At 35.5% G+C, this 19,743-nt stretch overlaps 3 protein-coding genes across 3 annotated transcripts; 1 reads left to right on the top strand and 2 right to left on the bottom strand.

The window, feature by feature from the left end:
* The first annotated feature begins 1,226 nt into the window (after nucleotides 1-1,226).
* On the top strand, nucleotides 1,227-5,574 carry LOC141585972 (uncharacterized). Its single transcript, XM_074407062.1, has 7 exons — nucleotides 1,227-1,770; nucleotides 3,009-3,098; nucleotides 3,223-3,378; nucleotides 3,478-3,538; nucleotides 4,033-4,157; nucleotides 4,760-4,845; nucleotides 5,385-5,574. The coding sequence occupies exons 1-6, from the start codon at nucleotides 1,330-1,332 to the stop codon at nucleotides 4,826-4,828; spliced, it is 942 nt and encodes a 313-aa protein (XP_074263163.1). The 5' UTR covers nucleotides 1,227-1,329; the 3' UTR covers nucleotides 4,829-4,845; nucleotides 5,385-5,574.
* Nucleotides 5,159-8,284, bottom strand: LOC141585973 (SPX domain-containing protein 3). The gene is made up of 3 exons (XM_074407063.1): nucleotides 7,763-8,284; nucleotides 6,031-6,196; nucleotides 5,159-5,755 (listed from the first exon to the last, which is right to left on the bottom strand). The coding sequence occupies exons 1-3, from the start codon at nucleotides 8,006-8,008 to the stop codon at nucleotides 5,379-5,381; spliced, it is 789 nt and encodes a 262-aa protein (XP_074263164.1). The 5' UTR covers nucleotides 8,009-8,284; the 3' UTR covers nucleotides 5,159-5,378.
* Nucleotides 8,285-13,725: 5,441 nt separating this feature from the next.
* LOC141658471 (zinc finger protein ZAT9-like) lies at nucleotides 13,726-15,726 on the bottom strand. Its single transcript, XM_074465418.1, has one exon. It carries the CDS (start codon nucleotides 15,407-15,409, stop codon nucleotides 14,402-14,404), a length of 1,008 nt encoding a protein of 335 aa, XP_074321519.1. The 5' UTR covers nucleotides 15,410-15,726; the 3' UTR covers nucleotides 13,726-14,401.
* Nucleotides 15,727-19,743: the final 4,017 nt, after the last annotated feature.

Consider the following 19,743-nt stretch of genomic DNA (forward strand, 5'->3'; position numbering starts at 1 on the left):
GCATAATTCATCTCCCCGTAGAAATGTAACATAGCATATATCTAAATTCCTTAGTAAATTCGGCAAATCGCTCACAAACTCTAGTGAAAGTATAAGTATATTAAATGAAAATATAGGACCATGTGAGTCATGCCCCTAACTTATAATGCATAATGCCACATGAATTTGCATATGGATTTTGCTTATAGACCCTACAGGGACAAAGTTAATCACAATAAGGGAGGGAGGATAGAGGAAGGGCAGGGATAGGGTGGTCGGATCTGGAGGACGAGGGGAGAGGTGGGCGGAGCGAGGGGAGGGGAATGCGGGAGGTCGAAGCCAGGGTAGTTGGTTATGGGGGAGTCGAGGGACATGTACGGTGAGCCGAAGCAAGGGGTTTTCCGGAGGGAGGGTAGACGGTGGTGGAGGGAATTGGTTAGTAAAATCAATTAGGTAAGAGAGATGAGAAAAAATGACAAAGCAAAATCATAAAAGCGTGCAAAAGAATAAAGCGTGTGTGAAAAAGCACAGCCGGTCTTTGTAATTTTTTTACGCAATTTATTTTCGCAGTACGCATTTTACTCATTTTAGTACTTTTTGCACGACACTTTCCATTTACCTACCCCTAACAAAGAAAGACTCTGACCTAATTCTTTGAAAATCTAACCACACAAACGTCCCAACTAATAAGATTTCTTTAATCATGAACACTAATTTAGATTACAACCTGTTTTTGATTAGTTAATTGTAAATTATCAATCAAATTATCAACCTGTTTTTCATAGGGTTTTAATTAGTTTTATTAAAGTTAGGGTTGAGATTGGTTAGGTGAGTGCTTGGTGGGGATTGGCGGTATGGGTGGGTGGGGGTCGACGCTAGCGGTCGCTGGCGACGTCTGTGGGTAGCGCGGCAGGGGAAGGCGTGGAATGACGTAGTGGTTGTGTTGCAGGGGAAAGGGAGTGCGTGGTGCTGTCGTTTGGGGTGGGAATGGTTCACGGAGGTCGCATGAGGAGGGGGAGGGGAGGGCGGCGGTAGACGGTGGTCTCAGTGGATGGCGGTGGCCGACAGGAGAGGGTTGGTGATGGTATGTTGAAGATGACGGTTGGTGTGAGTTTAGTTTTTTTTTTTTTTTTTTTTTTGAACACAGTACACTTTTTCATGGGGGAAAATGGGAGGGGTAGTACGGTAAAAATTGTATTACATTGCGTACTGCGAAAATTAACACTTTTTTTAAACTAATTGTAAATAAATGACACGAAAACTTAGACCTTATTTATTTTCAAAATAAAAGAAACAGAATTTTATTATGCGCCAAAATCCAACGAACCCTAGCGCCGAAAAGCCCCAAAAATGGCGAAAGACGAACGCGAATCACCGAACAATACAAACGACTCAGAAAGCAACGGAAATTCAAATTCAAATTCCGAAAATGAATCAGAAACCCTAGAAATCAATTCAACACCATCGACAAATTACGAGAAGCAAAGGCAAGCGAGAATTGCTGCGAACAATGCTCGAATGAAAGCTCTTGGATTACGCAACATCGCTAATTCATTAATCGGTACACCTCCAAACCCTAGAAATTCCAGCAATTGTGCAATTAAATCGAAAAAAGATGTTAAGAAGAAAGGAAAAGGTGGTGAAGATGATGATGATGATGAATATGTACCTGATTGTGATCGCAATGATGGTGATGGTGAGTCGAACAGTTCTAGTAATGATGATGATGATGATTTTGAGGAAGAGGAAGAGACTTTTATTCGGAGAAATAAGTTTAATCCTAAGAAAAAGGTACTGATAGTATTTTTTATTGTAATTTCATTGAATTAGTGTTGATTATACAGTGTTAATTTATGTGTATGTTTGATTGGAATGTTCGAAGCCGTCCCGGTCAATATTTATCTATTGTTTTTCTTTATGAGGATGATTTTAATCGACGATAACTACTGACGGATACAGTGTAGTAGTTTGGGAGACTGAGGGTGTGTTTGGATAGCAAAAGTGGAGGGGAAAGGGAGGGGAGGGGAAAGGAGGGAAGGGAAAGGGAGAGAAGGGAAGGGGAGGGGAAATGGAGTCTGGGTGTTTGGATACAATTTCCTTCCAAATCTTGCGTATTGTGGAGAGATTTTCATTAGGCTTGGAGGAGGAAAATTGGATCCCTCCAAATCTCTCCTCCTCCATTTCCCTCTACCCTCATTTGCTATCCAAACAAGGGATTTTAAATCTCCTAATCCCCCTCCCTTTCTTTTCCCTCCAAATCCCTCAAGCCAAACACACCCTGAAGTTAGAGATTATCTATGGCCAATGAAGTTGGTTGAAATTATTTATGTGTTGAAGATAGTTTTGCTTAGGCAATTTCTGTATGCAATAAAGTCTACTATAGTCTAGTGCTAAAGAAAGTACTCTCTGATCTCAAAATTATCGGGTATTTTCGCATTATTGAGAGAGATTGCCATCAATTGCACCTAGTTGGGATATGAAGGGATAGGGAGGGAGTGAGTGGGATACATTTTGGCTCCTATAAACAAAATCAATGTCATTCCAATATAGGAAAAGTTTCCTAATGTTCTACGGAGTATATGTCTATCTAAACGACACCTTAGTGAAATGGGATATTCCGAAGAAATGATTTGTAGGTAGTTTAGTGCGAGTGGTTGCTTTATTGCATACTCTTATATGCAACCGAGAGTTACATGTAATGTGTCACTCTTACACTGTCAAGTATCTTGGTATATTTCTAGATTAGACGAGAATCAGAAGATGGTGGGTTTTAAGTTGTAACATCGAAAGCAGTTCTCAGTCAGTGGTTTGTAAGACACTTTACATTTATTACTTTCGCAGCAATCTTTTGTGCAAAAGTGAGTTGCATATTGGTATCAATGCTTTTTGTACTTGATATTCTAGGCTTGAGAAACATACTTTGGTTGATATATAATAGGAATACTAATTTAGTAACTTGAATGGAAGCTGAAATGCAAATATGGGAATTTTGCCGACTGACCGTTTACCTTTCTCTGTGACTTGATTAGGTAAAAAAGCCGAGCTCCAGTAAACAAGTTCCTATCAGTAATCCCACAGATCTCTCGGTCTTTATGGATGAAGATGAGGCTTTGAAACAGGTAAAATATCTGATTTATTGATAGAGATTGCTTCCTGCTGCGCTGTTGTGAAGTTTTTAGTTGTCTACTTACCTGTTTGCAGCTTAATCTTGAAATAGGGATAATGATCCATTTTTTTCCACAGGCTCTAGCTCTTTCACTTAAAGACCTTGGAGAAATTCCAGACACGCAGCATGGTAAGTCTCCTCAGAGTTCGAAGAAACGAACTACTAGCAGTAAGGAGAAAAGCTGTGATCACTTTCAACAGGATAATAATACTAACAAGAGGAAGAGAAAACTGGTAAGCCATGAATGCAAAATATAGTTGTTTTACTATTTACCTTGAATTATGTTTTAGTTTGATTTAAGCTTTCTGTAATTTTCTGGCGGTCCTTTGCAGTTCACTAGCCGTGTTCAAATGACCGATGATGACCTGGTTATACATTTCTGTCAGATTGATGGTAATTTCTCCAGCTGTTTTTTAACTTTTTATTTTACTTTTATCTTCAAATTTACTGCTTGATATCTAATCTCCACCGGGTAGCATGATCTTCTCACAAAATTGATGTATAACTCTACATTTTTATTGTTTCAGTTCAATTCTGGAATCACTAGTGTACTCTTTGGCACCTAATTACCTGCATATTCACTTTAATTGTCACTTTCATCATCTACTATGATATCTGCTGAACTAAATTTATGCATGCCCCAATTCCTATTATACTCTCCTTCATCTCTGATTTCTAGATAAAACTGGTGAGAGAGTGGCAGTTACTCTTTCATGCAAGATCTGTTACACAACAACTATGAGTCGGTCTTTCATGTACATGTGAGACCAACCATTAACCCTATAATTGAATGAATACGCAAGGATTTGGGTGGTCTCACATGTGAGAGCATTTTATGTAACTCACTGGACCTTTTATTCCTGATACTACTTAATTTTGAGGTGCAGAGGTTGGAAAGGGAGGCATCACAATAAGAGATGTGGAGCGAATGGCTGCTACTCATGATTTTAACTGGACAGACAAGGAGTTATCTGATATGATTCGCTGCTTCGATAGTGATCGTGATGGAAAGGTCAGTCACTGGAACCCGAACATGAGTGATCACATTATGTGCTGGCTGTATTCCTGGGTTTTATTTCCTCTGCCAATCTCCTTTATGGAGTACAACAACAACAACATCAGAGCCTTAATCCCAAAATGATTTGGGGTCGGCTAACATCAATCTCCTTTATGGTGTACTCAAAAAAATTGATATAACACAAGTGCCCAAAAGTGAGAGTCTCATATAATGATTTGGTAACACCGCTTCATTTACCCTCTAATCAGTAATCACCCATTTACACTTTACAAGTTTACAACTAATCCTCATTGAGCGGTTCTCTTATGAGACTAAATGGCCAAGTTTTGATTTAAAATTATAAAAACTATGTCATCAGTGCTTAGAAAAACGGGGTATTATTGGTTTGCCATTGGGGAGTTGTGCTGTGAATTATTTCTTATTGGATCCATGAAATCCTTTAAAGCAATTCAAAGAATAAGTAATTACTAGTTGATCGTTGATATGGAAAGGGAGTCTTAACTCGTTTTGCTGTGGATGTAACTTGTATTGTCTAGCTTCTATTGAGTTATTGACTGTTGCTTTGCTAGTTCTAATACTTAGCTTGTCTCACACAGCTGACGCTGGATGACTTTCGAAGCATAGTTCAGCGCTGCAACATGTTACAGACACAATTAAACTCCTGAAGATTGTGTTTAGAAAGGTACCAACATTTATTCTTTTTATTAAGCTGAAGCTTGCATATCTGACATTGTTGTCCTTTCCCAAGCAACATAAATTTTTCAAGTACCTCATATAGATTTAGGGATTGTTCACTCATCTGAAACCAGACCAACCAAGAGCCTTAAAGATTATTTTTCAAGTACCTCATAATGACTAATGCTAAATGTACGCTCCGAACTCCGAAGAACTTTGAATAAAGGCACGACGAGCCAAGTTATTGATTTTCACAAAATACCTATCAAACTGCCCCTAATACCTGAATTTGTGATAGTATTGATTAAGGTGGACCATCAGTTTCCGCAATTATTCTCAACCTTTAAATAAGGAAGTTATTACATCTGCCATGGTAACTCATGAATAATGACTAGGACTTTTACCTCCAACATCATTTCAGACAACCAAACTCTACTAATCTATATATTCTATTAGATGGCTAAAGAATATCTAGTAACCAATAAGGTTAGACAATCATTGTCGTTCCCTAATTACTGATCATAATATGTTGTGTACAAATCACAGAATTGGTATAGGAGCGGAAAGTTGGATGGTGTGGCTAAACTCAGAATCAGCCAAGCTAAGAGGAGGCAGAGAGAAAGTGCTGTAAGTCGAGCTTCCTCTTCTAATTTCCTGCATAGTTAGCAAAGCTGCCACTGTGTTCCTAAATATTCCTTCACCAACTATTGATAGTTCATTTTCCCTGCCTTTGCTATTCTGTTGTTCATTGCCAACACCATCTGGAAACATTTCATCTATTCTCCTTTCCAATTCCTTTATCAGCTTCGAAATGAGATCGGTAGTGAAGAAGGGTTGCTCAATTACCGTTTGTATGAATGGTAATCGCAACACACTACCGGTTCTTTTGTCATACTTCTTCAGGATCTTTGCTAATCCTATACAAGCAAGATTAAGGAGAAGAACATTATAGCTCAAATTCAATTAGAATCTGATTCTCCACTAAAAAAAAATCACATTTTAGATTAAGCTCGTCAATTATTGAGTCTTAATTTAGGGTGTTGATCATAGTTACAAATTTGGCAAGGAATAAAGAGAGCTGGATGTAATTGGTTTATTTCGACATTCCTTTTGGTTGCTTGTCGATAGTTTTGAGCCAACACTCGTAAATGGTAAGATTGGTAACTATAGTGGTGGGATTATGTTTATGTACCAGTGTAGTTTATGTTGCTGTAGTTGATAAGAAGAACCATTTCTCCATGGAAATTGACAATGTCATTTCTGATACGTCCCATTTCCTCTCTGTAAAATATTTTTGAAGGGTGACTTCCGTTTTCCCCCCATGTTTCTTGCATCCTTTGTATCCGATGTTGCAATTCCTGCACCATTGTAGTTAATCTTTAACATTCTATTCAAACATTTACGAGATTGTCTCTTTTACACTTAAATTTGAATTACAGTAGTTCGCATGTGTTATAAGTTATAACCAGCTAATTTACCCTCGTCATTCATCGTTACCCTTACCAATTGTTTACCATATTTGCTCTCCTAAGTATGTGTCGAAAGCAAAGATGGCAATGTCAATAAAAGGAGGGAGTGTTTAGTTTCAAAGAAGTTGGATTCTCATGTAAGTGGTGCTGAATAACAGTTCCTGTAAATGCAAGGTTACATGATATATCTAATTTTTTGCAACTAATCTACAACAATAGAAACAACATTGTCATAGTACTCAAAGGCTGTCGTAAATTGCGACCTAAACCGGTAGCTGGTAGGATGGATGTAGTGTTATCCATGTGAGTAGAATTGTTGTTTCAAGTAGTTGCATACGCAAGGTTGTAGCATATTCTTAGCTTGTAAACTATTAAGCCAAATCTCTCGCTTTCCTTCTTTACTTTTGATGAAAAGAGTGTAGCATATCCTTACGGAATCAGCCATCAGTTTCACACAAGTGTCCGGATTTTCGAATTTTTATACCAGAAAATACCTTTCTTGTACCAATGTCTAGTGTCGACCACGAACATGCTTGTCTAAATGTTTTTTACGTAAATATACCTCTATTGACTCCGATTAAAGGAAACTTGTGAGAATCGAGATTAACACTAAGGGACCTTTAGGCCTTATTTAGTTATTTGGATGACGGGATTTGGAGGGAAAGGCAGGGGAGGGGAGGGGAAGGGAGGGATACAAAATTCCTTATTTGGATTACAAAACGGGTAGGAGAGAAATGAAAGGGGAGGGATTTAGAGGGATTCATTTTCCCTCTTCTAAGGCAAAACCAAAATCCCTCCACCATAGGAAAGATTTGGAGAGAAACTGTATCCAAACACTCATCTTTCATTTCCCCTCCTCTTCCCTTCCCTCCCCTCCACCCCCATTCCTTCCCATTCCCTCCACTTTTGTTATCCAAAAGTTTAATACTCCTTCCATTTGATTGAATCAGCTACGTTGGCCCGCATTTCACGGAAAGTGGGCCAATGAGGCTAATTCACATGAATATAGGGAGTGATATAAGATTATAAGCTATTATGTGCAAATGTTGCGCCACAGCACATGTGAAAAAGACGATTTTGATAAACGTTAATAAGTTAATATCACATGCTTATTAATATAATAAACTTTTAAGTTTCAAATCGATATGGATATATTTATTATAACCTACGCAATTAGGTATTACTCCTAAATAGGATATTAATAATACTTGACACAAACCTTTGTGGGTTCTTTAGTTTGCTTGAATATCTAGTAGACTTTTCTTCATTCAAAGGTTGACAAAGAGTCAAAGACTCTTAAAATGAAAAACTCTAGTCGAAGCGGGGTCGAATGTAAGCAACATTACCCTTGTGAATTAAAATAAGAAAACCGTTTTCGAGTGATCAATCTATATGAAAGTATTGTAACTAATCAAACCGAAATTTTCACATGAAATACCAACATTATATACGTACCTTATCCCTAATCACAAAATCTTCTTCCATCTCCATGAAAAAAGCATTGAACTTCTCAATCTCAGCATTCAACAGACACACAAATTCACCCTCAGCCTTACCATACTCTAATGAACCATTCAACATTGCCGGAGATGACGAGATCAGTCGTACAAGCTTCTTAAGCTCCTTGTATGACAAAAACTTGTCTCGCCACTCCGGCAATGTCTCTTGAATCTGTTGCTTCAGCCTCTTTCCGAACTTCATTACGTGTATAGGGCGGATTTCGACACGAAATTTGTACAAATGGGATTTGAAATCTTGCAATGAATGAGAAAGAGGAAAGGAGAGATCATGGTTTTATATAGAGATTATTATAGTAGGGAGTAATAAGAACTAAGAAGAATATAAAAGGGTATATGCTTGGAGTAATGTAGTGACGGAAAGATATTAAGATAGGGCAACATGAGTAAATAATACACAAATTCTAGAATAAGACGGTTTTACACCGTGAGACTGTCCATTTTTATAAAAAGTTTGTTCATTTATGTCAATAAATAAGCTGACTTTTTTTATAATAGGACCGTTTTACATTGTGAGACCGTCTCACACAAGAATTACTGGTAAATAAAATAAGAGAAACGTTAAAGAGTTAGGAGGATAAATGGAATTTAACGGTATATTCTGTTAGTATTGGATGGAATTTTACTGTGTGAAATAAATTGGTATATTCACCTATTGTGCCAAACTTGACTTATAGAATTAAGTCAGTTCTCACGGCCAATTAGCAATTTAGCAGCGTCAAAAGTCCAATGTCTTAACTTTCAAACTTATTTAGTTTTCTAAATTCTCATGTGTGACCGACTCTTTTTCGTCACAAATTGTGACGGACTTAAATGTGACCATTTTAATGAGAAAATGTGACCATTATTTAATAGGTAACATTTTATGAGTGATTACTTTTTATCTTAAAATGGTCACATTTGGGGCCGTCACAATTTGTGACCGTCACGGTTTAGTTTTTGTGAGGTTAAGTTTTCGTACCCTTTTATGTGTTTATCGTAATCATACTTATAATTGTTGGTCGTGCCTTAATATCACTTTTTGGTACCCTAAGGGCATTCACAAATCAAATGGAAATAGATGAGCGTCTTTTGAGGTTTGTTCTAGAGCTGTTCATGGACTGGACGACCCATTTGGCCCGTCCATCTGACCCGCTTATTCTCCAAAATTTACAAAGGCCCGGCCCATAAATCCGCTCAAAACTCGTGAACCCGCATGTCCGTGAGCCAAAAAAATTATGCTAGCTCAGTCCGCATCCGCCCCAATCCCGTATTTGACCACCTCTGCTCTAGCCACTTTGTTCCTATGCCATTTACGACTAGCCTCATGCCTACAAAAATCCAATTCCTTTTTAAGGTTCGTTCTTGGTAAATTTTGGAGTGTTAGTACGAGCACACTGGTTTATCTTTTTGCAGTAGAAAGGTTCGTATGCAAACCTCTAAACCTACACAAACTTTTGATGACAAACTTCGATTACCAGTGCCTATTGGCCATTACCATCTATTTTCGTAATAAACTCTCCCCTTTTATTGTATGTTTTGTGACCATTTTTATTAGTGAATCATTATAAAAATTTGTAGTCATTAACATTAAAATTAAAATCAATTGAATCCAACTCAAACCATGCAAAGCTGATTATATGGTTCGAGTCGTTGGGCAAATTTATGGATTAGCTTAAAAGTTAAACATTAAGTACGTAGTATTACTTTTAAGTAACCATTATACCTTATAACGGTGGAGTGATATGCACCGTATTTTAGTGTTGTTTTAAATAGCTTTTAAATTATAACGGATGTAAACGAGAATTTGTAAAATGGGGGAACTTGTTTATAAATACTAAAAGCTTGCCGTATTCTATAATGAAGCAATCACATACATGCTTGAAGTAAATGATGTTCTAGATTAAAATATAATAAAGGCCTAATTATTTAAATGTTATGGAGTATAGTAATATTTTACTCCAACATTGTACTATGAACCCTTCGATGAAGGCATGAAGCAACACATGAATCTCCTGCTAAGAGTCATGTTAGTATGTTACCCTTTGTGATAATCTCTTTTTTTTTTTTTTTTTTCTTTTTTGTTGTCATAATGTTATCATTTAGACTCTTTCCTTGGAAGAAAAATGTCAAGGTAAACTCAAATTAATTAGAATAAGTCTTTATAATTAGACCTGCCAATTTTCGACCCGATCCAAAAGCCTGACCTGTTTGACCCTTTTTTCTAAGGCCAAGACCTGAAAAATCTCAACCCCCGAGGTGTTTAACCAAAACCCAAAATGACCCGTTGTATTATACAAACAGTTGTATCTAAGTCTGGTTTAAGTTATCTTTAGTAAAACTAAAACATTAAATAATGTAAAATACAACCCGATAATATAACCCGATAGATATCACCGTATTTCAACTTTATCATATACTCATCTCTTAAATAATTCAATAAACATTAAATAATGTAAAATAAAAGCCAATAATCCCTCAACTTTATCATATATCTCTTAAATAATTCAAAAAATATTAAATAATATAAAATACAACCCGATAATATAAACTCGTACAATATAGATCTCGCTGTATTTCCTAATCAAAACTTTAATTCGCATTTTTTTTTTGTTTTGGGTATATGCTAATATAATATACCCTGACATCATAAACTAGTACCAGGTAAGATTCGTAGGTAAATAATGTTGTCTTACAAAAGAATCTCCATAGAATCTACTCAATTTAATTGGTAAACTTTAATTTCAAGTTGCCACTTTAGGTGTTACGAGTATTTTCCAACTTTGGTCACGTACATGAAAAGAAAAACGCACCCAAAATTAATGGAACAAAGGAATATTACGTAGTATACTTCTTTTTGTTCTTTGTTGAGTAGTATTAATTTCTGGCTTACCAAATTTGTTTATTAAGGGCCCCAATAATCTCACTTTTTTCTTATTTTAGATTTCTTGACTAAAGTGTAAAAATGACTATATTTGCTATTTGATGGAATAATGTGTGACTATTTGCCTATTTGGTTTATGATTTAACAAAAATCGTAAATAAAATAAGCTGGTTGGTACTTTCTATGACTCAACAAGTTGTTTATATTCTTATAACAATGTTGTGTTGGAGTATGTAATTTAAGTTAATTAAATGCCCCTCATTATAATATGATCAACGAATTTGGCCTTTCGTGTAGATAGATGAAACACATTAGCATCTTACTCGAATTAGTTATTGGTCGCGAAACTCAATGATGGGAAAAAAGGATTATCAATTCAGATGTATAATAGTATTGTATAATCATTACAAATTTAATTGAACTTATGTGTATGTTTACGAGTTACATTGTAAGTTTTGAGCTTAGATATTTTCCGTGAAGAAGCTCAAAAACCATAAATTAAAACTTATAAATTTCACAACAAAATTCAAAAACTTTATCATAAAATAACTGGTGGTATAGTCTATGATAAAATAATAAAGATTGTAAACTAAACAACTTGATGGATGTTCATATGCATTGGTCACTTTTTGGTAATTTTCTATATGTAACATAATACTCCCTTCTATTCATTCATTTTGTCCCCCTTTGATTTTGCACAAGAATTAAGAAAATGATTTTGGACCACACAAAACACTTTATTCCGCCCTACCCCACATGTAATTAAATTTGGACCACACAAAAGTTATCAAAAAAGGAAAGAGGGACAAAAATTCGACTAGCTTCGATAAAGAAAGAGGGACAAAATGAATGAATAGGAGGGAGTATTATTTTCGAAAACAATTCCAAATTCGTGATCACATCATTAAAGCAAAAAAACTTTGAGGGAATTTCTTGAAAAGGTTGTCATCCAGCCTCCTTGGCCACTTAGTAAAGATTTCAATATTTGGCCCACCATTGGTATGGACTGCAAATTTAGTATAGCCCAAACATAGTAAATGATGCCTCTAAAGTCTAAACCATTTTTTTTTTGGGTCATTCGGAAACAGCCTCTTTATGTTTCTAACATAAGGATAAGGCTGCGTACATCCGACCCCCTTACCCTGCAATTTGCGGGAGCCATTGAGGCACTGAGATAATATTTTTTTTTTTTTTTTTTTTTTTTTTTTATAAGATAAGAAAATTAGATTGATCCTTCTGAGTAGGACCAACATGTCTCATCCTTTTGAATTAATGAGTGAGGTAAGTTGAAGCCAGCGGCTTTCAAACCACCTCGAAAGAGTTGGACATTCACGTCCAATAGAAGTCATAAATTCAGCAACTTTGTTGGCTTCACGATAGCAATGTTTAATTCACTTCATCGAAGAAATGAAGATCTAATTTTTCATCCTTGATAATACTAGAAATTTGTCAAGTACTACGGATTGAGTTAATAACACATAAAGTATCACCTTCGACAATTAGCTTTGAGATTCCTAAATATTTAGCTGCTAAAATGCCTTCTTTTAAGGCGAGAGCTTCCGCCACAAGAATACTATTTGATCCGCATTTTTTTGCTCCTAACAAAACGACTTTACCATTGTGATCTCTTATAGAATATCCTAAAGCAGCTTTATTTCCATTTTGATCTCTAAACCAATTGCTTCACTTGAACAAAATAGTTTGATTAAATCAAATTTTTAAATAATTTTTTTACGATAAGATCGTCTTTTTGTATGGGTTTACTTAAAAAGTAACTATCTAAACATAAAAAGCCACTTAGATTTCAAATTCATACCTCAAAATTTGCGAGATTCATTAAGACACTGAGACACTGGTGGTTGTTATTGTTGTAGAATTGTAGTAGAGTATTACGATTTACGGAGTACATTATAAATTCGCACCTGTCACATTTATAGTCTATGTTCGACTCTCCTAATTTCAAGTCTCGACTCTATCATATAGTGTAACTCACTCCTTTCTACTTTCAAGTCACATTGATAAACAAGAGTTAGATAGATGTTCTTTTAGTGATTATAGGTTGGGACACTTCCTATTAAGATGAGATCACTTCACATGCCTTTGTCATTTGGTACAAAGGTTAGTTGGTGCTTCAATTGCCCTTCTAAAAATCATTTCATTTTATTTTTCTAACGTATGCCTAAGTACACATATTAAAAAACCGACATTTTATAAAGGCATTGATATTTACACTCTTTACCAGTTTTCTTTTCTGGTGCATAAGTAGATATGGAGGTAATTTCGTGTTAACAGATTTCAAAAGAAATATTACTCCGAATATTATTACATGATTTTACCAGATAAACCAGTTAATATAAGCCGTTACGATATTGGGAAATGTCATTTTTCAATGGCTAACCACCAGCCCACTACCTCACTAAGGTCACTCAAGGACATATTCAAGTATTCAATCCTGTTATTTTATTTAGGGCATTCAGGAGAATCTACAGAAATGTGCTCTATGCTTAAGGTCAACTACATTATGTAAAACTATTTATTTTCTAGACTAGTCATTAGTACTAATGTACTATCTAATGCTAAATAAACACTTTGTTTATATAAACTTGTAGCTAATCAAGCTGCCGTACGACACCTAGATCGTACTTTGTCGTAATTTAGACGTGTTTTTGGCTTAACGACATCAGACAATTAAAACATAAATTAAAACTGAAGTCGAGATTATGAAATATAGTTTAAATTTTTTTAGGCACTGTTTTTTTGGACTCAAAGTCACTCTCTTTTAAGTTTAGTTCGCTTCTACAAATTCAGTTCAATTTAATTCACTTCAAATTAAGTATTACTATAGCAAGGAACATGTATATTACTTATAGCTATTTGGTATAGTGTAATTAGGTTTTTAACCCAGATTATGAGTATCGCACCTTGACAAATTTACGGATTAAATTAGCTAACACCTCTAATTAAGAAGAACAACTTGAGTATTGACCAACTGCATTTAGCAACATTGATAGGTGGAAGTTACCATATTTATTCTCCAAAATGCAAGGTTCTCATTTTCTCATTTATTCCACTTTTCTTTTAAGTCTTAATGACTTTTTCCTACCTTTATTTGTACTATTAATCAACTCTTAATAATAGTACCAGTTACAAACTACTACTTGCTCCACCTACAAGCAGCAGTTCAGCTAAAACAGCTGGAAATTAGAAACAGTCCTACTCTAATTTAATTAAGCAAACTATCAATCAATAAAACGTAATCGACGGTGTCGGAGCCAGGATTTACATTTTTGGGAGCGAATTTTTTTAGCGGAATGCCATAAAGCAGACTTAAAAAACTTTCTAACTTTTCAATTTTCAACGAAGACGAGCATCCCTGCTAGCCCCTTGGTTTCACCACTGGTAATCGTATTAACAAAGATATATGGTTGATAGTTGATCACTAGTTAATTATGATAAAAAAAAAAAACAACCAAAATATGTATCAATTGGAACAAACTAAAAAAGTAACCAAACTAACTCGACTCCTAATTATTTTGGGATTACAGGTCGTATTGCAGATGTTAGCTAACTTAGCTGGTATAGTTATGTGAACTGTGAAGTGATACTCATGAGTCATGACCTGATATCAATTCCCGTCAGCATCAAATTTGTCGTAGCTAGTAGCTCCACTCACCTAAAAAAAATAACAAAACTAATTACCTTTGACTTTGTTGATCACAAATGAACATCAGAAACAGATGAAGTAGCAATCTGACTAACAATTTCTTCATCATCATCATCATCAATTGGTGCAGGAAGATTAAGATCAATAAAATTTTCAGTAATTATCTTCGTCTTCATCTTCATCTTCGGAATTTGATGAATAATTTTTCCGGATTTAATTGGATTATTATCAATAACATGAGATCTTTTATGACCTCCAAGTGCCTGTCCTGAAGCAAACACCCTAAAACAAATAGGACATTTATGAACTTTTTCCTCCTCATTCCCCACCACCGCCGCCACCACATTGTCGTGGTCATGGTCAGGTATCGAGAGACGGGTTTTCTTGTGACTAGCACGGTGTCCTCCTAGAGCTTGGTATGATCGGAACACCTTATTACATGTATCACATTTATACCTTTTCCTAACATTGTCACATTCCTTATTATCATACCCGTACCCATACCCATACCCATACCCATACCCATACCCATATCCGGACCCATTTCCGTTATCACTCCACGTGTCACGTGACATCATCATAAGACAAAACGCAACATCTTCTTCGGACGTAACTTCCGATATTGAACTACTTCCCATTTGCTGTTGATCAACTTCGTCATAGAAGTAACTATTACTCGTATTATTGTTATTGTTATTGTTACGATCTTGTTGATGAATAAATTGCGAAATTGATGAACTCGCCTTTCGAGTCCTCTTCGATCTTCTCCTAGTAACGTACTTAGACGACTCCGTCTCACTTTCCTTATCTTGTAACGTAAACAATTCACGATCAACCAACTTTAGGTTATTCCTTAACTTACCTACTAATAACTTGCCCTTGACAATTTCTCCTTCCTCCGGCTCAGAACCCGATGAAGAGGGCAATGACGACGGTGGTGTCCATGAGTCGGGTTTAGGTGGGACCGGTAGGAGCATCATGTGAGACTTCATATGACCACCTAAGGCTCTCCCATTTGAAAACTTTCTATAACAAAGTTTACATCTATGTTTCTCCATTAATTAAATTGAAATATTTATTTCGAAAACGGAATTTAAAACAAAGGGATTTTAGTATCAATGAAGTTAAATTTTGCACTTTAATTCTTTTTAGAAATTAAAAAATAAAATGAAAATTATGGTGAAGTTTGCATGAGTAGTAGAAGAGAGAGGTGTGTGTGGAGATTTGAAGCTAAAATGAGTAGGTAACAAGCATTACTCCACCAAGGGAGATATATAGTATTTATATTTTTGTTTTTTTTAGGTGGAAAAAGAAACGGAAAATTAATGGAGGCTATAAATAATACGTTTGTTTTCATCAAAGGAGAAAGAAAAAAGTCAAAAACATGTAAATATGTAACATCTTACGACATCTCTTGAACGTTTAGGTAAATGTTTACATAATAAAAGAATTTACTACTAAAATTTGCAAATGGGAGGGCATTTGGAATTAAAGTTAATGATCAATTTATCAAAACAAATTAATATCATTTCCATATGCAAATTTTAGTAGTAATATAATGCAAATTTTAGTAGTAATATTATTTTTTTAAATTGATCATTAACTTTAATTCCTTAAAGTTTAAAAGTAGGTATGAAATTACAGAGTATACAGAATTTGAGGTTTTGTTTGGCAAAACTAGCTGAAATTTAAAAAGTTCGATAAAACTTAAGCTTGTTGAAAGTTGTTATGCTAAATGAAAAGTTAGCTGATATTTAGGAGCTCAGAAGATGGCTAATATTATTAAAAGTCGTTTATCAAACTAGCGAAAAGGTAACCGGTATTTACAATGCTACCATGTAAGAAGTGTATAGACAAGTTCAAACATCAAACATAAGAAATTTTCAAAGTAATAGGGCATGTTAGTAAATAGTTGCTTGGAAAGTTTTACAACTCTTTAATCAACCTTTACTTTTCTTTCAGTTAAGTTATATAAGGAGTATAACATTCACTTTGAATTAGATCTTTACCTCCACCTAACTATAACATTTCTCGAGTCAGATCAAATTTTACCAGCTTTATCAATATCGTATGTAAACCTCAAAAGTTGGAAACTCGAAAAACCAAGTCTTGAAATAAATTTTAGCAGTAGATAATGACATATTATCCTCTACATAGATTTTTTTACTTAGGTCCAGTTTGGCAAACGGTAAATTTGACTATCACATTAAATTTACAGAATTAAGAAAGAGTGTTTGGTACAGGGTTACCTAATTCGCTCGTCCCCCCTCCAAATTGCGAATTAATTCGAACGAATTAATTCGCAATTCATTTTCATCTTAATTCGTCCCAATTCGTGAATTATTCGCTGAGATGAGCGAATTATATGATTATGCTAAAAACAAAAAAAAAAAATCAGGAAAAATTGAAGTATAGACAAGATACCTCGTTATTTTGAAGTTTGAACTTTGAAGCCAAGCACAATGATTTGATTCACTATTGTAGATTTGTAGATTTAGCTTTAATTTGATTTTGATTTCTGACAGGAAGATGTTTTTTTTTAGCTTTGTTGATATAAAAGGATAATCCTTTTGCGGGTGGATTGATTAATTACCGAATTTTAAAATAATGTAATTCGCTAAATTGAGCGAATCGCGAATTAGAATTAAGAAAGCGAATTGATCGAATTGCGAATCCGGTTACCCTGGTTTGGTAATTAGTAAATTATAAGACAATTAGATTGTTTTCTTGTATGAATTGAATATGTTGGTAGTCTGTTACTAACAACATATTTAAAAACATTAGATTTTGGTCATTATGCTATCAAAATATGCCGTTTACCTAACATATGAAATTACTTGTTAGGCTGAAATCAAACAAGGGCCAGATGGGCATGAAGACAAATTAAAGGGTAAAAAAAGTCATAGTGAAAAAGTAAGCATTTTTTTTCCATAGTGAGTGGAGCATTATAAGGGTTATGTAAGTTATAAGTGGCATTTAATTAGGGTTAAGAGTAGATCCGGTCGTAATGGTAAATACATGTTAAATCAATGTATTTGGCCCTTAAAAATCTGACATGGGAGCAGTCAATAAGGTGAGATAGTGGGTAATTTACCCTATTCTTTAGTTGGTGGTGTTGAAGACTTAATCACACTCTTAATATTCTATATAATTAATCATGCATCATTAGATAACTAATAAGTGGATTATTAGACTTAATGAACGTGATGAATTGTCCAAACTTAGTTCGTGCTAAGTCATAGTCTAGATCATCATGTAAGAAATGTATTGGAGTCATTGGCTTAACACAAAATCTGATTGAAGGCGGGTGATATCTGTCACAAGCTTGTGACGGATACCGTTTCCTCTCACAAAATACCCATTGAGAGGTGAGTGGGAAGCACATGGGGGGTGCCCCACCTTGTCCCATCTCCCTTTTTGTGAGAGGTCTTCAGCTTGTGACGAGATTAGCCCAATCATAAGCAAGACGCTTTGTTGGCTTAATTGGTTTTAAATAAGTTGGGAGATGGGGTCCTTTACATTTGAAAGATGACATGTAGGAGGCCTAGTGGCGGAACTAAGAGGAGCTAATTACAGGGTGCTCGTTTTATTTGGACAATGAAAATTTTAGTTAAAGTTTCTCCATTTTTTCTGAGTTTGCTTGTTGACATATCTTAACTAAACTTTTTGCATGAGCTCATCGTACACTTGTCTGGTCGGATAGAAACTTATTTTTCTTATAATTTTGCTTTATCCATCTTAGTTTGTCGCGATTTTTAGTGACCAGAGCTAACAGAGGCACACAACCTAATTGAAAAATGAAAATTTGTTAAAATTTCCCCATTTTTCCAATATTTCTTATTATTGTATTATTCGCCCGTCCTTCAAAGTTTGGATTACCCCCAACCTTCAAATCTTGACTCATACATTGGAGACGTAAGCTTTTGCTATGTGCTCTATGTTCCGAAATAAAGATCAAGCCAAGCCTTAGTGTGCTTGGGCTAAGCTTGGTTTAGGCTCAGCTTGACTCGAGCTCGATCCTAATTTAACCGATCTTGAGTCAAGTTTAACCAAGCCGATCACAAGCGCTTGTTGAGTGGGTTCAGTTCATTTACAATAACCCTAATTGTTGATTATACATTCAAATATTCAATTCATTTTAGGGGCCGCCCTAAGTAACCAAGCCAAATTTTCAGGAAATTGAATCATATATAGAGTGGGCTAAAAGATGAATAAAATTACATATAAGCCCACTCAAGTGTATATTACTGGGCTGTTTTTTGACGGACCCATCTCCATGTATAGTTCACATAATTGCGAAGTAATGATTGGGATATATAGTTGGGCTTAAGAGGACCTCCAATAAGAAAGGCCCATTATCTCACGTTGTAATAACCCACTTTCAAAGGCCCATGATTCACAAATACGGAGCACTAAAACTATTCTTACTTTTGACAAAAAGATATTGTGATACTTGTATATCACAATGATCTTCCCTTTCTATCATTATCTAGATCGATTGTGAGAAGGAACAAGTTTCTCAAACGTCACACCTGAGAATTTGTAGTATTTCTTTGTAAGATGACGTTTAAGATATATTTTGAAGGACAATATTAAACTTAATTACTATTACCTATTTGCATTTTACTTGCTTATTCTTATAATTTTTTATATTGGTTACCCATGTTTTAATAAGAGGTGTATGTGTTTTTGATAAATAATTTTACACAAGTGTGTAAAATTTATAGTACGAGGCCAGTTCTTAGACCATCCCCAAGCAAAAGGTCGACTTAATTAGGTCAATTAGAATTTTACTCTTAATCACTCCTTATTAACTTGACCCATGTTCACCCTCCCAAACAAAAGGTCATGACCTGGGTCAATTAATCCAATCATTTTCCACTTTCCAACATTTCCAATCATTTTCTACACTCTATCCTCTCTCTTACTTTTTTCAATTATTATTTACTAACTAATTATACACAAGTTTTTATTGTAATTTAAAAAGGGACTTGCTAAATCCCGCACACGATTTTACTTAATCCCGCACATCTTTACGCATTATTTCGAGTCTACCCCTCTCATTTCACCCACCCACAAGAGAGAAATCAAAAACCCTAAAAAAACAAAAGAAATCTCCCCAAAATTAACAGGATGGACCACCGGTCCACCACCCTCTCCCACCCCTAAATGTTTGCGCCACCAGCCACCCCACCAACTGATCGGCAACAGAGAACGACGAAGGTTGAAGAAGACGGAGTTAGGCGAATGTTGTCAGCGACGGAGAAGGGAGAAGGTGTGTGGATCAACGGTGTTCGTGGGTCGACGGCATTCATGTGTCGTTACAGGGCTGGGGTCGACGGTGTGGGGAGGGTGGTCGACGCTCGGTGAGGGGTTCAGGGCGGCTGGGGAA

This window comes from Silene latifolia, chromosome 6 (genome assembly GCF_048544455.1).
Source record: "Silene latifolia isolate original U9 population chromosome 6, ASM4854445v1, whole genome shotgun sequence".
In the NCBI taxonomy this organism is placed as follows: domain Eukaryota; kingdom Viridiplantae; phylum Streptophyta; class Magnoliopsida; order Caryophyllales; family Caryophyllaceae; genus Silene; species Silene latifolia.